Source organism: Triticum aestivum, chromosome 6B (genome assembly GCF_018294505.1).
Source record: "Triticum aestivum cultivar Chinese Spring chromosome 6B, IWGSC CS RefSeq v2.1, whole genome shotgun sequence".
Taxonomy (NCBI): Eukaryota; Viridiplantae; Streptophyta; class Magnoliopsida; order Poales; family Poaceae; genus Triticum; species Triticum aestivum.
In genome coordinates this window covers 72,942,587-72,958,285 of record NC_057810.1, presented here as the reverse complement: position 1 = coordinate 72,958,285, position 15,699 = coordinate 72,942,587, and the positions used below count along the sequence as shown (strand labels likewise).

The 15,699-nt window shown below is 49.6% G+C and overlaps 1 protein-coding gene and 3 non-coding genes across 4 annotated transcripts; 1 reads left to right on the top strand and 3 right to left on the bottom strand.

Moving 5' to 3' along the window:
- The first annotated feature begins 357 nt into the window (after window positions 1–357).
- On the top strand, window positions 358–1,582 carry LOC123133539 (F-box protein At1g67130-like). Its single transcript, XM_044553013.1, has one exon. The coding sequence runs from the start codon at window positions 412–414 to the stop codon at window positions 1,516–1,518; it is 1,107 nt and encodes a 368-aa protein (XP_044408948.1). The 5' UTR covers window positions 358–411; the 3' UTR covers window positions 1,519–1,582.
- A 3,926-nt stretch (window positions 1,583–5,508) lies between these two features.
- LOC123140284 (small nucleolar RNA SNORD24) lies at window positions 5,509–5,594 on the bottom strand. The gene has a single exon (XR_006469912.1). It is a non-coding gene; the product is annotated as a small nucleolar RNA SNORD24 (small nucleolar RNA).
- Window positions 5,595–5,649: 55 nt separating this feature from the next.
- On the bottom strand, window positions 5,650–5,731 carry LOC123140342 (small nucleolar RNA R12). The gene has a single exon (XR_006469954.1). It is a non-coding gene; the product is annotated as a small nucleolar RNA R12 (small nucleolar RNA).
- A 91-nt stretch (window positions 5,732–5,822) lies between these two features.
- On the bottom strand, window positions 5,823–5,907 carry LOC123140345 (small nucleolar RNA R12). Its single transcript, XR_006469956.1, has one exon. It is a non-coding gene; the product is annotated as a small nucleolar RNA R12 (small nucleolar RNA).
- Window positions 5,908–15,699: the final 9,792 nt, after the last annotated feature.

Genomic DNA, 15,699 nt, shown 5'->3' with positions numbered 1-15,699 from the left:
CACTATCTTCTTCTTTCAAGATGTAACTTTGCCAACTCAACATGTCATCATGCATGAAAAATGATCCAACTTAACATACGCCACTGCTAGTTATCCTCAATAAAATATTCTGGAACTACTGTATACTAACAATTAAAATACAATAAATTATGTGTACTTTAGTTTTTACTATCACATTATTAAATAGTATTAATCAAGGTACTTTCATTGAAAATACTCTTGTTTTTTAAAGTGCTTTTATAAGTTTTATTAGGTTTGTGTCATACAGAAAAGAAAAAAAAGAGTCCCGATCCAGCACGTCAAAATCTGGAGGTACGTACTATAGATCACAACGACATTAACAAACTTCTCGGTGTATCAAACCCTCATCCTCGATAGTCCCTGCCATCTATCACGCCGCCCCCCACCACTATGATGCCACGGCACTCGCCTGAACGCCGCCGTCACGGTAGTCTCAGCTCGCCTGCGTCGGCTGCCACGGGCGCTTGTGCACCGCTGCCGGAGGAGCTCATCTTCGACGTCCTTTCCAGGGTTCCGGTGAAGTCAGCGTGCCGCTTCCGGTGCGCGTCAAGGGGGTGGCACGCGCTCATCTCCGATCAGGCCTTCCTCGCCGCTCACAGATCACGCCACGCCGAGCCGCTCCTCGTCACCATCACCTCGTCCCCGCATCACGCCGGCGGAGGCCGCGATCTGCGCCTGATGGACATGGATGGCAATGTTGTGAGGGTGACGAAGGGCGCAGGTGGCCTCACGCTGCTCTCCACGAGCATGGATGAGCTCGTCGGCGTCGCAGAAGTTTCTTCCTCTCGCGTGATCGACCCGGCCACCGGAGAGGTGCTCGCGTATTCCTCGCCGAAGCAAGTGTTCGGGTTCTACATCATGTTTGGTTTCGGTCGCGCCATCCCATCCGGTGCGTACAAGATGGTACGCCTCGTGAACAACCAGACCTTCGAGGTCTTCACTTTAGGAGACAAAAACACAAGGTGGAGGAGGTCGAAGCTACCCCCAATTCGTGTCAACGGATGCTCTCAAGTCACCGCCAATGGCGTCATGTACTTCATGGTCTCAAGGCAACTAGACGATGACGGCTTGCTTCGCTTTGATCTCGAGAGCGAAGAGTGGAAGCCGGCCATAAAAGGCCCGCCGATAGCATCAAGCCCCGAGGAGTGGTGGAATGATGCACAATCGGTCCGCATAGCGGAGCTCAACGGTTTCTTGTGTGTGATTCAATCGGAGATGCAAGCAAGCACCAACGTATGGCTCCGTGCTGATGATTCTTGGATCAAAGCGTACTCGATCCCGGCAGCCCCCTCGTCCTATTATTACATGCCATTGAGGGTGACACACGATGGTGGTAAGTTGATATTCTACTGTTTTTTCCATGGACAAGGACACTTGCTCCGAGCCTACGATCCTGCCACCAACACATGTACAACGCTACGGAGATTAGACGACAGTACTGAAAAAGTTGGCCTTTGCAGTTTGCACTTGGACCGTTTTGTCTTGAACAAGATCTAGTGCTCACCTCTACGTGATTCTACCCAGTTTTAATGTGTTTCTCGTGAACTACGATGATATCTTATTTCACGTATTGGTTTGTAAAGACATAGTCCGACTGGTCTTTGAAAGTTTTATGGAATGTTTCGAATTGTTCCTATAGTATACATTGTATTTTTAACAATCTCTAGTATACATTTGTTTATTTGGAGATCAATAGTATAGTTTAGTGGTCTAACGGGCACTTGACTACTTGACTGGCATCCTTACTTCGTTGCCTGCTTTAATTGGCTAATGCATTTTCTTTCTTTGGAAAGCATTAGGTTTTACATTCATACCATTGTCTTTTTCCGAAGTAGAAATAAACCTGGGAATAGTTTGTCATCCAAACTAAACCCAATCCAACCCACCAACCAAACCAATGCAAACTTTAGTGCTAGAGTCCAAACTGCTAGTGTTTTCAAGCCAAACCATCCAAACTATTTCCCACATACGGTTTGAACCCAATTCAGGTCAGGGTTACATGTGCGTGTCCACGTGGTTAGCTGCTGCTGCATGCTTGCCATTTTCCATCACTCAAGATTGAAACTGTATGTACATCTACATCGTACAGGAAGCAAAGTAACTGTTGCATGCATACAATTACAAGGTGCATCTAAGCTGCTACAAAATCATCATCCTCACTCCAGCCGAAAGAGCCAAGTTAATAAGAGACAGTGTTTTCAAAAGAGACCATGCTCAACATCCAGCAAGAACATTCAACCGCATTATTACATAAGTAAGTTTTAAAAAATGCATGGGATCAACCGGTAAACTGAGGTTGAGACTCCGGCGGAGGAGGAACTCGGCAGCTACGGAGACGACTTGAATCCGATGGTAGCGGCGGTGGCGACAACGTCAACGACTAGTATGTGTTGAAAAGGAAAAAGAAACCAAACCAGGCGACAACCGCAACCACTAGTTCTAACACTGAATGAACATCACATGATCACACTGATTTGCACATGAAGAAATCAATGGGTTGATTTTTTGGTTGCATGAATTGTTGGGTTAGGAGAATAGTATACTCTACATCGTACTTTCTTTTGTTTTCGAATCTCCCTCTGCTTGAACTTTGTTTAGTCAAAAGAGATATTACAAAGGCGTGTACTACAAATCAACCGACTGATTTCCTAGAGAAACTAGCCAGATCCTGGGCCGTCGGATCCTACGCCCGCCACCGTTGGATTCGCTCAATGCCATCTCGTGGGGTCATCCCCTCCTCTCATCACAGCCACAACGGGGGAGCAACCGAAGCGTGCCGTCGTGGGAAGTAATGTCGCCCGACTTGCAGCAGGAGCCGCACCACTCGCCGCCACCGCAGCGATGCTTCACCGACAGCCGACGGCGACACTTCACTGCAGTGCCAAACACCAGCGCAGCGCGCTCCATCGCAGCACTCGCCGCCGCCGGTGATGCTTCACTGCAGAGCCGACGCTGGCGCGGCGGTGCTTCATCGTAGTACCCCACGACCACCGGTGATGTTTCATTGCAGCGCCCAACACCGACATCGCCGATGAAAGCTTCACGGCAACGCCACCGCTGCGCGGCGGTGCTCCATCACAACACCCTGACGGTCACCGGCGAAAGCTTCACTACATCGCCACTATCGCCCGACAAAGCTCTGGCGTCTATGTAGTGAAGGGAATTTTTGAGATACTCGGTTTTTTTCTATGTGGTGGAGATGCAATAGGAGGTGTCGTCATCCTCCTCCTCTAGTTCGTAGAACCGTTGGGTGGGGTGGTCACGCGTGACGAACTGAGATCCAAGCCAATAGCTAGTCCAAGATTCTAAGAGAAATCTCCCTTGCCGGCCAAGTAGGCCAGCGGGGTCAAGACAACGACTAAGATCGAGGCCGATCAGCGCCGGCAAGGTCTCCGGGGCCGCCAAGGCCAAAGCGAAGCCTCAAGACGAAGGCCCGGCAAGCCCCGTGCCGGCAAGCCACCGCCAGTTGCCACCGCTCCACCTCACTGAGACGCCAGTTGCTAATCGGTGCGGTGTTGAGCCCTCAGGCAACTAGGTGGATCCTGTCAGGCACGTGGCTGCACACTGGGAAGAAGATTACCTTTAATGACACCCGTCCTAGAGGCGTGCCAAGCAAATAAGAGGTGGCGTCCTAAAGACCTAGATTTTTAGAACCTTGTTGGGGCTACCTCTCCGCGCGACACCTAGGAAAGCATTCTCGGGCCTCCTTTATAGCTTAAGGGACTACCACAATGGCAAAACAGTCATTATATGATGAATAGATAGCAAACAATGCTATCATAAGGATTTGAACTTTTGATCCCTAGCACTTGTACGCGCGCAGCTGCACTCCCCGTGCACCCTTGCCGGGCTAGAGCGCTCCAGGTCTTCGTGCTCCCACTGATCAATACACCAAAGCAGGGGTAGAGTGTTACGCTGCCAAACCTGAGTAAAAACGAGCCTCCGCGCCGCGTTGTCCCTATGGAAAGGGAAAAGGAAAAGGTAAGGAAAAGAGATAAGTGGCGGAGGACACATGTCCACCAATCGGCGCGGCTTGCGTTCTCTTGTTTTTCCTATTATAAATAGCTAAATACTCCCTCTGTAAACTAATATAAGAGTGTTTAGATCACTAGTTTAGTATTCTAAACACTCTTATATTAGTTTACGGAGGGAGTACTTATTTATGTTTAACAAAAATGTTATCTTCCAAAATATTCAAGGGCAGAACTCGACCGCCTGCAAATAGGTGCACAGGCTGAAAGTTCTGTGTACACATGTAAAAAATATATTCTTTGTATCCTTTGAAGCTGAATTCCCATTTTTTTAAGTTCGATTTTTCATTTGAAAAAAAAATCTAAAAGTCTAGATTCTCTTCATGGTAGCATGCTAATTTCTAGGTCTTTTGGAAAATTTAATCAATTATTCATGGCATTTTTGGAATTTATTTAAATTTCTCACATGGTAGTTATTTTTTTATGTAGTAGTTATATTTATTGAGAGTACGGCATTTTATTATCATTAATAGGATAGCAGTTTTATCGTAAGTTTTTTTATTATTAGCATTCCTTTTTAATTACTTTACTAATAAAGGAAGGTGATATCCTCCCTTCCTTGATGTCCGGATAGGGAGCGCCTAGTGGATGCATCCGAAAGCCACTACTTCGAGCAGAGGGCCACAACAATCGTCCGCCCCGGCACGATGCGGCATCCGAAAGTATAAATTGAAGTATTGTTTGTCCATACTATTTTGTATATAAGGTGTAATTTTAAAGTTTAGCATGTTAATTTTATTTTTCTAGATCACTGACCTTCTTTATTTTGTACATTGTAAACTTGTATATTAGAAAAGTTATAAAGTACAACCTCTGTTTATATAAGGTGTATTCCTTTTTTACAAGAGTTCATGCATTTCTCTAATTATCCTAGTACCCCTTAAAAAAAGAAAAGTATATCACACCCAATTGAAAATACATTTATGTATTGCATGCTGATGCTTTCCTGGACTTACTGGTCCAGCAAACAACAAATTTGAAGGGTACTGATTGGAATTTTTTTTGCTTCGAAGCTACAGATCTCATTACAACCGCCACTGTTCGTTTGAACAGATCTAATCCTAAGTCATTGTACCGCAATCGCACACCGTACTTGGTATTATGATTACACACTGGCCCCAAGAGCATAGTTCCATTTGTTGAGGCCTGGTTTTTTTGGCCTATTCACCCAGAACGATGAGAATCAGACCGTTCTCACAATCTTAAACCTATTTGGTTTAGGAGGTGCGATTCTCAAAATTCTGGGAGAATCGGTCAAAAGAACTGCGCCTGAATCCCAATCTATTGTTACCAGAACATTAATATGCCATGAATCCACTGTCTAGAAAACATATGTCGCCTCATGCCATCGAACTGTCTTGCATGATACAGTTCATACAGCTTTTTCATGTATAGATCTGGTGCATCTGCACGCTTTTTCATGTGGAGCTGTCCACAGAATCAACAAAAATAAAAGGGCCTCAGAGATCTTGGTGGTTGTGGTCATCAGATGAGGCCATTGCCACATCAAGAGTAGCAAATATTTTGATAACATCACTGGCTCCAAGAAAAACAAGAACAAGCTCGGCAACAACAACCAGATGGCAGATTGTATGATTCGAGTCAGAAGTAGCTGGTTAAAGATCTCATGTTTATTACAAATCAATGGGAATCCGAATGATTTTCTTCTTCATCCTCACCACGATACTGGTCACGGCACCAAACCAAATCAAGAAAGCAGACAAAATTCTCTAGGAAAATAGAAACAAAGAGATGGATTATGGCATGACATCAGGTCAGAAGTAGCTGGTTTAAGATCTCACATTTGTTAGCACAAATCAATGGGAATCCGAATGATTTTCTTCGTCACACCTAGCCACGCCATCAAAGGAAAACAACCCAAACAGAGACGGAGAGATGCAGTCCCGAAACATTTTATTTGCAGAAAACTGAAAATTTATCTGCTTTGTCACCGGCGAATCCTGGATAAACAGAGGACGGCCGGAGCTTAAAAAGCAGACGGGGAGAGCTAGGAAAGTGCTCTCCCCTTTGGTTCGATCTCGCCTAAGGATAGATTCCTCGCCGCAGATTAGCAGCGAACAATTGCAATTTTAGGCCAACAACAGAAGAACAAGACAAGGAAAAGCAAATCAAGATTGGCGAGGAACAAACGAGGAAACACGGCAAATGAAAATCAATGAGGCTCAAAACGAGGAACGAACCCTAGATCGAGGAAAGGGGAGACGAGGCTGCCTGCCGGCGGCGGCTGTGGAAGGAAGAGAGTTCGGGGATCCGGTATTTGTAGCCGTCCTGGCGGGTTGGTGTGGTGGGTACTAACGGGCTAGGGTTTGGACTCGTGGTGGATGTGTACATGGGCTACGGCCCATGAAAGGCTGGACCGAGGTGGTGGTCGGCGACGAGAGAAATGCGAGGATCCGAACCGGTTTCTGTTATAGGCTTAGCAATAGCTATCAATATTATTTGTCTCAAAAAAAACTATCAATATTATGTACCCCTAAAAATAGCTATCAGTATTATGTACCCCTTAAAATAGCTATCAATATTATGTTGTCTCGGAAAAAAAATCAATATTATCGTTCCTCAAAAAAAAGGTTATCAATATTGCCATAAAAACTTTAAGTTTAGATCCCTCTCATCATGGATGATCATGTTGTAAAGAATTACACATGGAGTCATGATTTTGAGACGGATTTGTTATCCCAAAAAAAAACTGTGACAAACCAAGCTTGCAACATACCGAATGCCCTCCCAATATCCTTTCGGCAATGCTTCTTGTGCTTGAGCATGAACAGTTTGCTTCTTGCCTTTTGGTATTGATGGTTTTTATAAATTTTCACCAAGAAGGATAGATATCGTCGACAAGATAATACCATGTGGTATAATCATGTCCATTGACGATGTACTTGCAAGCCGGAGCATCTCCACTAGCAAGCCAAGCTAAAAGATGTGATCTCTACAGATATCATTAAGAGAACCCGGCAATTCAAAGAAGCAATGCCAGATCAAAGTCATGTGAACCATGGCCTTGAGCACAGTCATGGGATCACGTTTATAGCCGTAGGACAGTTCTTTCACCTCAAATGCATGCAATCCACACTCCTAAGCATGCCACACCATCATATTGCTTCATTCATCGCCATCAAGTTCTTTCTGTCCTCATTGGGAGCTCGAAGATACTCAAGACCAAAAGCTCGGATAAAAAACTTAGCAAACACATGCACGCATTTGAGCACGGTATCTTCTCCAATGCGAAGATACTCATCATCGTAATCAGCCGGAATGGCACATGCTATAACTCTTATTGTTGCGGATATCTTTCGGTATGAACTAAATCCAAGCAAACCGGCGCATTCCTCTGTCGAGTGAAAGACCACAATTTTTCTAGCAAGCTTCTACAATGCGAACAAAAAGATATATACACATTCGATAACACCTACGGACGAGGTGAGCCGACAAGTTGGTACCTCAGCAAAGTAATCTTTCATGAGCATGGTATCACCGAAAGTTCGGTTGCACGTAATGTAAAGACGGCCAACCGTCGATCCTATGCGCTTTCTCTTCTTGCCGTCCTCAATTTTCTGGCCGAGATGCAACAAGATGAGGTCATCGACATTGTCGTCAAAGAGCATATCCTCTATGTCAAAATCATCCGACTCGGACAATGACAATGGACTCTAATCATTATTCATCTAAAAGAATAAATTTGCGATTTAATCTAACATATCGGTCGTCACCTAAATCAAAACAGATTGAAACCACTAGAGAGATTACCTTTGACCGGTAGTAAATCCGCGCAACCGAGCTCTCTTCCCCACCACCGGCCGGTAGCAAATTCGCTGTCCCTACTTCCCCACGTCCCCAAACCCGCAACGCCGGCTGCGAGGACGAATCCATTGCTCAATCCACTCCCAACCTTCTATTTTTCTAGCTTTGAAGCCCAGTTTATGTACTACTCGGCCCCTAAGTTAGCAATTTTTTTGAGGGACCCAAGTAAGCAAAATAAGTGTGCCCCCATTGAAATATTGGGCTGGGTCCGCTCCGGCACATATACAGGAGGAGTTTAAATCATAAAAGTGCACTGCTTCCAAATCGAGAGTCCAAATCAAAATCCATTTTCATTGTTGTGTTTCTCATGATGGGATGTTCGAAACTAGGTCCTTACGGGCATATTCCACCATTTTTTTTGAAAAGCGATTTCAAGTCACAAAAAACAAGTTTTGTGGTACACAGGGGCGGAGCCGGGGGGGGGGGGGGGGGGGGGGGGGAGGGGGGCGAGCAGGGGCCTGCCCCCCCCCCCCCAACAATCAACAATTTTAGTAGAAGCAATGAGTAATTACCAACGAGATTCGATCAATATACGTACTCGCCCCCCCCCCCCCCCCCCTATACTCCAATCATGGCTCCGCCACTGGTGGTACAAACATGCTTTTCTAGCTTGGGCCAATAAGTTGAGACTTTTTTGGTTGAAAACATCTTCCTAGTAGTATAGTGGCTTGTGTATCATCAAAATACCCACTATGACAGTCTTTTTTTTATTTGGAGAGTGTGCGCCGATATTTTTAGAGAAAAGCAACTGTGTATCTTTTTTCATTGTCGCGTGACCTGATTTTCTCTCACAAACTGGTAGTTTGACCATCCATAATGAATATTATGTGCAACAAAGGACAAGTTCAAGTATATAGTTGCTCGTGTTTTGGTAAAAAAATGTTCTTACACTATTATTGCATACATGCCTTAAAATTTGCACATAATATATTCAATTATCTGGAAGCAACCGTATAATAGAATCTTGCTTCTTTGCCCCAACAATTCATAACTAGATGGCTTACTTGTCATTTTGTGACATGAAAGCATGTACGTAATACAAACTTGCTTTTCACGACATAATGTTGTTTGTTCCAAACATTGCGATTTGTGCCATCCACATTATAAAGGTGGCTTTTAGTGGTCATTTTAATGATACATAAGTGAGTATATATTCAAAACTTTTTATTCAAAGTAATCCTTAATTTATTGGTTGAGTGCTAGAAAAGCATGTTCATATGAGAAACTTGCTTTTCGTGGTAGAAAAAATGCTTTGAGAAATTATTCATTGAAACTTGCCCATACGGGATCCATTATAAAGGCTGGGAGGTAGATTCATATGCCAAATTTCATCAAGTGATGTTTGCTCTGTAACAACTGTCCAGCCCGACAACAACATAGTACTAGCTTCTTTCAAACTTAGGAGGCAGTGCATAAATCAGTCCCTGAAGCATGATCCTTGCATAACCTGACAGCATTTGCCTTCTTCCAATCTTCTGTAGCCTTCTTGACAAATGCATCCAATTTGGACAATAAGAAGTACTTCTCGGAGTTGAGAGCAATAACATCTTCGTAGACAAACAAGACATCAATCTTAGAAAAGATTATATCATATCCAGATGCATGGGCCTTCATCTTTGCATACTCGCCACATAAGAAAATCTGAAAGAAAAACAGTTTAGATCATTGCTAAAAAGACAACTTCCAGCATGCACATACTCCAAAGACAACAACAAATAGCATGATTTACCTTATCAGGGCGGTAAACTCTATATGATGCTCCAGGGTAACAGATCATCTTCAGAGCTGTTGCAAATTGGATTAGAATCCAGTTCTCAGTGTCAATGCCAGCTTTAATCATAAAATCCTTAAGAAGAAGGCGCAAGAACTTCAAATGTTCTTTTTCACGCAATTCGATTTGATGCAAGCGATGAGCTTCCTTAACAATAGAGTCGTTAACCTGGATAAAGAAGAGCATTTGCTTTAAGTGAAAGAAACATAAAGGTTAAAAATTTCTATAAGTTGGTAGTACATCACTGAATAAACAAAATGAGGTTCCCAAATGTCAACTTACAGTACGGTATGTCTATGAAAATAAAATACACAACAAGTCAGGAAAGACTAGCATCACATAACCAGAGGAGGTTTATTGATGCTTGCTATAGAAGCTGAAAACAGAAGGAAAGAAAATAAAGTACTACTAACATTGAGAAGGGAGAATACCACTTGTGAGAAATAAGGAAGGACAAGAGGCAAGCTCACCGTCTCAAGCTTGCAAGTAATGTCATGTTGATGTAAGTACAATGTTAAATCTTCAGTAGGATCTGATAGTCTTTTAGGTGATAAAGTACGCATGGGCTTCTTCTGACTGCAAATTATCATCTCACAATCTGGAACATCAACATGCAGACAGGTTATTCCCTGAAAAGTCAAATCGTGATCAATATATTGTTCACCCAGACAAGCAACAAGAAAGCTTATAAAGTTATCCTAACCGGGTTCATTTCAATTATTCCTTTATATCCAGCGCTCCCTATAACTAATTTCTTCCCATAACCACACAACTCGGCGAGCCTCTTGGCCAGGTGATCGTCAATGGCATTATTAGCTATGTTAATTGGGGAGGGCACCATCTCATTTCGTATGAATTCTTTCAGACTCTGAGGAATAAACACAGAAGAGAATCAAAAAGCTTGTCAAATACATTATAACACAAGTGTCTAAATCATGAAAGAAGGCAGGATCACTGATTAAAAAGTGGGAGCGTTACTAACAGGCGGTGGCAAGCATTCCCAGAAGTCCTGTAGAAAAAGCAGAGAGTAATCGATTAGATGATCTTGAATTTTCCATTGGTGACAGCCAAAGCCTAAGGAGCATCTAGCAAGGAAAAAACAAGAACCTTTGCTGGATCATTGAGGTAGTCCCCATCAAAACAGAAAATTGCGATGCCAGAGGGCGCTTCGTATAGCAGCATAATAGTCATGTCTCCTGTTGGGAAACCAAGTAAAGTACGCACGGGATTCATCTGACTCCAAATTATGACATCACAATCCGGAACATCAACATAAAGACAGGTTATTCCCTGAAAAGCAGGTGGTGGTCAGTACTGTTCACTCAGACAAAAGCAACAAGAAAGCTTACAAAGTATACTAACCAGGTTCATCCCAATTATTCTTTTATATTCAGCACTTCCCACAACTAATTTGTTCTCGGAACCACACAGTTCAGTGAGCCTCTTGGCTAGGTGATCGTCAATAGCGTTATTAGCTATGTCAATGGGGCAGGGCACCATCTCATTTTGTATGAGTTCTTTCAGATTCTGAGAAATAAACACAGAATGGATTTAAAAATCTTGTCAGAGACAATGCAAGTGTCTAAATCATGAAAGGAAGCAGGGTAATTGTCGGGGGTTGGGTGCGACACATGCCAATGGATGGCTTATCATGGTGGGAGCGAGTAGAACGTCGTCGGTGCCTGGAAGCGGGATAAGGCGTAGACACGAACGCCGTCGGACTTTACCCAGGTTCGGGGCTCTCCTAGGAGATAACACCCCTAGTCCTGCTCTGCGGGGTCTCCGCATGATCACTAATGCTCAAGTGATACAATGGTGCTCCTCGAGCTGTATGCAAGAGGCAGGAGGAAGCAAGGCTCAGCTCTCTTCCTGCTCTATGGGGTGGCTAGTGCTAATGGGGTCGAACCCTTTGCATGGGTGGCCTGGGGGGGGTTATATAGGCCTACCCCCCAGGGGTACAATGGTAATCCGGCTGGCCGCCGGGCCCGACTGTCAGCGTATCCGGCCTCCGGCTTCTCTGCCGACCGCTGGGGCCCGCCACCTGGTGGGGCCCCGCCGGCTGGTTGGTGGCTGCTTCCTGTAGCCATGACGTTGGTGACGAGGGCTTGGTCGCCTTTGTGTGGCTACTGTAGCCACACTTGGTCTCATCAGCTTAATGGCATGCATGCCTCGGGACAAGGGACGGCCGCCTGCTGGAGGCCGGCTCCTCTTGAATCCGCTTGGTCGAGCTTCCGCCGCCTTCCTGGAGGTCACTGCCCTGTAGGGCCTGCCTCTGACAGGCCGCACCGACAGGCTGTCGTGGGGAACAGGACTCCGCCTGCCCGGAGCGACGTCAGAGGAGACATGGCACAGTGCCTCGCCGGCGGAGATCTTCGTCTGTACAGAGCACTGTAGCCATGCTCGTCCTGGGCATCTGAGGCGACGCGCCTTACTGTAGCCATGCTCCGTCTTGTACTCTCGAAGGGGGGCTCGGCCATGCTGTAGTGGTGGGACGGCCGTCTGCCTGTTGCCGCCCTCTCTAGAGAGGGGCAGCCAAGAACCGGCCGCCCGGAGCGTCGTGGTCTGGGGTCATCCGCCCTCTGGCAGCCAGCCACTGAGCCAGCCAGCCCCAGAGGGCGGAGCTTCAGCTTGGGGCCCAGCTGGGCGGAGCTGGCCCAAAGTCTTGATAAATCCTGGGACCCGGGTGAGCCTACCCGTGGCCCATTACTCCGGCAGTATTCCCCGAAGCCGGTGATGCGTCGTGGTCGAGGGGCCGCGAGGTCTCAGCGGCTTCTCCCCTCCCTGAGCTCTGGAAGAAAGGTCGGTCCGCCTGGTGGCCAGCCGACCGCTCCAGCCGACCTCCACCAGGCGGAGCCATACGATCGATTTTGAACCTTCAGGCGGGAAACAGGTGGCGTGCCTGTTAAGCTTCCCGGGCAGCCGCCCGCCACAGACATGCCACGCGGCGCGCGTCAGCCTGGCAAGCCTGCCATCCCACGCTCTGGATGGGACGTGACACCGGGCCGGGCCAGCCACTACCGCGCCTCGGCAATCAGGCGGATTTACTGCGCCAGAAGGGGCGGTTGCCATCCCACGACTGTTCAAGGCGGGGTAAATGCGCGCGGGAGACGGGGGGTCGTGGGGACGTGGGCGCAGTAAATTCCACGATCCCACGTCCCGCCCCCTCGGCTTCATATCCCCGGGGCTATAAGTAGGAAGGGGGGGGGGGAGGTGCGGCAAAGTTCCTATGCCCCCTCCCACTCCTCATCTTCTCTCTCAGCTTCCGCCGCTGCTGCCATAGGGCTGCCATAGCTGCTCGTCGTTGCTCGTTGCTGACGCGTTTCTCCCCTCCACGCCGCCAGCCGAGGCCATGGGCGATTGGGATGGGTCGACGGTGATTGACGACCACATCACCTTCCTCCGCGACATGCGCCGGATGCCCAGCGTGGCTTTTGTCAAGGTGCGGGTACCGCCGGCGGCGGAGATCAGGCCGGCGCCGCAGGAAGGCGAGCGGGTCGTCTTCTGCTCGCATTTCCTGCGGGGCTTCGGCCTCCCGGCGAGCAACTTCTTCTGCACCTTCCTCGACTTCTACAACCTCCAACCCCACCATCTTACGCCCAACACCATGACCCTGCTCCCCGCCTTCGTCACGGCGTGCGAGGGTTACCTCGGCATCCTGCCCACCGTTGAGTTGTGGGCAGCGTTCTTTTATGGGAAGTTTGGCACCTCCGCCAGGGAGACGGCGGCCGAGTGCGGGGGCTACGTCGCCGTGCGCCGACCGGCGATGCGGAATGCCTTCCCCACCATCAAGTTGGCGCAGTTGGTGAAGATGTGGCAGCAGTCCTACTTCTATGTTGAGAACGTGGACCCGGCTGCCGACTTCCTCAACCTGCTGGCCTACGAGGCCGGCCCTCCTACCGGGGCTCGACCCACCTGGGGGTACAAGCCAAAGCCGATGTCGGCGGACGCGGACACCGCTATCGGCCGACTCCGGGTGCTCCAGGAGTCGGAGGGCCTTGTGGCCTCCGACCTCCTCGTCGCCTTCGTCGAGCGCCGGATCCTCCCGCTCCAAAGCCGCCCTCATCCGATCTTTTGGATGGGCGGACACCGCGATCCGTGCCGGCTGTGCACGAAGGGAATGTCGCCTGCCGAAGTCTCGCGGATGGTGAACAAGATCTCCGACCTCAATATGTCGGAGAAGGAATGGCGGCACGGGAAGCGGCCGTACTCGTGCCACAACCCGCCCCCTGCGGTAAGTTTCTTGTCTTTGCCTTTGGAGCCACTCTTTTCTGCTTCGTCTCTCTTCGTGGCGCCGCCCTTCGAGACTTGACTTCTTCTTGGTTGCAGATCTATATGTCCGAGGCAACGGCCGCCCTCCTGGGGCCGGGTGATAACCTCCAGGTGGACAGGGCGGAGAGCGATGTGGATGACCCTGATTTGGGGGCGGCCGCCCTGGCTGACGACACGACAGGCGGCGGAGGCAGAGCGGACGACGGCAACAGAGCAGGCGGCTCCGAGGGAGGCGGCAGCGTGGAGGCTTGGCCTGATGATTATGAAGACGATGACGAGCCGCGCCCCGCCCGGAGCTCTACCACCACCGTCGCCGGCCCCTCTTCTGGGCCGCCCGCCCCAGGCGGCAAGCGCAAACGGAAACAGGGCTCGACCCTGTTCGGCAGCGCTCCCAAGAAGCCCAAGAATCCGGCCGCGGCGACCAGGCAGAAAGAGACCGCGGCCAAGGCGGCCTAGTACCAGAGGCAGCCGAAGGTGCCTGTCATGGTGTCAGCGTAAGCATCATCCCCTTACTCCTTGTTCTTCATCAATCTGTCGTGAAAATACTCTGACTTGTCTTCTGATCTCAGGGCCCTGCTGACCCTTGAGAAGTCGGGCGCCGGCTCGGTCCTCAGGTCGGCTGCGACCTCTTCGACCAGCCGGCGCATCGACCCGGCCTCCGACCTCTGGGAGGCGACAGAGCGGACGCACGGGAGGCGCGTGAGGAGGCGGAGGCCGACCGCCTGGCCAAGGAGCAGGCGGACTTGTCTGCCGCGTCCGCCGAGAGGGCGCTGGCGCTGGCGGAGGCCCTGGCCGCGGAGAAGGAACGGCTCGCGGAGGCCGCCCGCCGCCAAGAGCCTATACTTGTGACCCCTCTGGATACTGCGCCACCTCCGCCTAACTTCGAGGCAACGGCCCGGGGAGCCGGTGGCGACTACCCGATCCGAGAGCAGGGGGGCGATGACATGGCCATGCCGGATGTCTTCGTGCCGCCGCCCCCGCCGCCGCCTCCGCCGCCTCCGCCAGCCAGCGAGCCGTAGGGCGAACAACCAGTGGCGCCGCCGGTGCCACCGGTCGGGACTCCGGTGGCAACGGTCCTGGTTCCCGCGGTCCGCATTCCCACGCGCCGTTATCTGGAGAAGGCGGCCTCGGCGCCGCGGCCGCAGGAGATCGACGCCTCGAGCTCATCCGCCCTTGACACCGAGGCGACCAGTGCCGCCCCCGTAGGCTGGGTACACGGAGGCACGACTGGCGCCCTAAAGGAGGCATCACTTGACGTCCAAGCCAAGCTCCGGGTGGAGGCAGTGGCACTCAAACGCTGCAATGAGGCCTACTTGGAGTCGCGCACCGCCATCCGGGTAAGCCGCCCTTTGGTTTCTTCTCCGAATGCTCTTCTTTTCCTTTTTCGTGGGGGCGCGCAAGCGCACCCACTGGGTGTAGTCCCCAAGTTCCGGGCCGGCTGCTGAGCAGGTGTGTCGGAACTTTAACTTGTGATTGCCGATCGCTGAGTTTATTTTAATGTTTCTTCTTGCAGGACTACCACAACCTTCGGGCAACTGCCTACAACTCCAAGGTTCGGGAGCTGGAGGCGCAGACGGCCCATCTCGCCGAAAGCCGGAGTGAGTCTCTTTCTCCTTTCTTCGCGGGGGCGCGCTGGCGCACCCGCGGGCTATAGTCCCCGAGGTTGAGGCCGACTGCTGAGCAGTCGGGTCGAATCTCCTCAGTTACTCCTTTTCCCTTGTCGGCTATTTCCTTTTCGCGGGGGCGCGCTGGCTCGCCCGCGGGCTATAGTCCCCGAGGTTC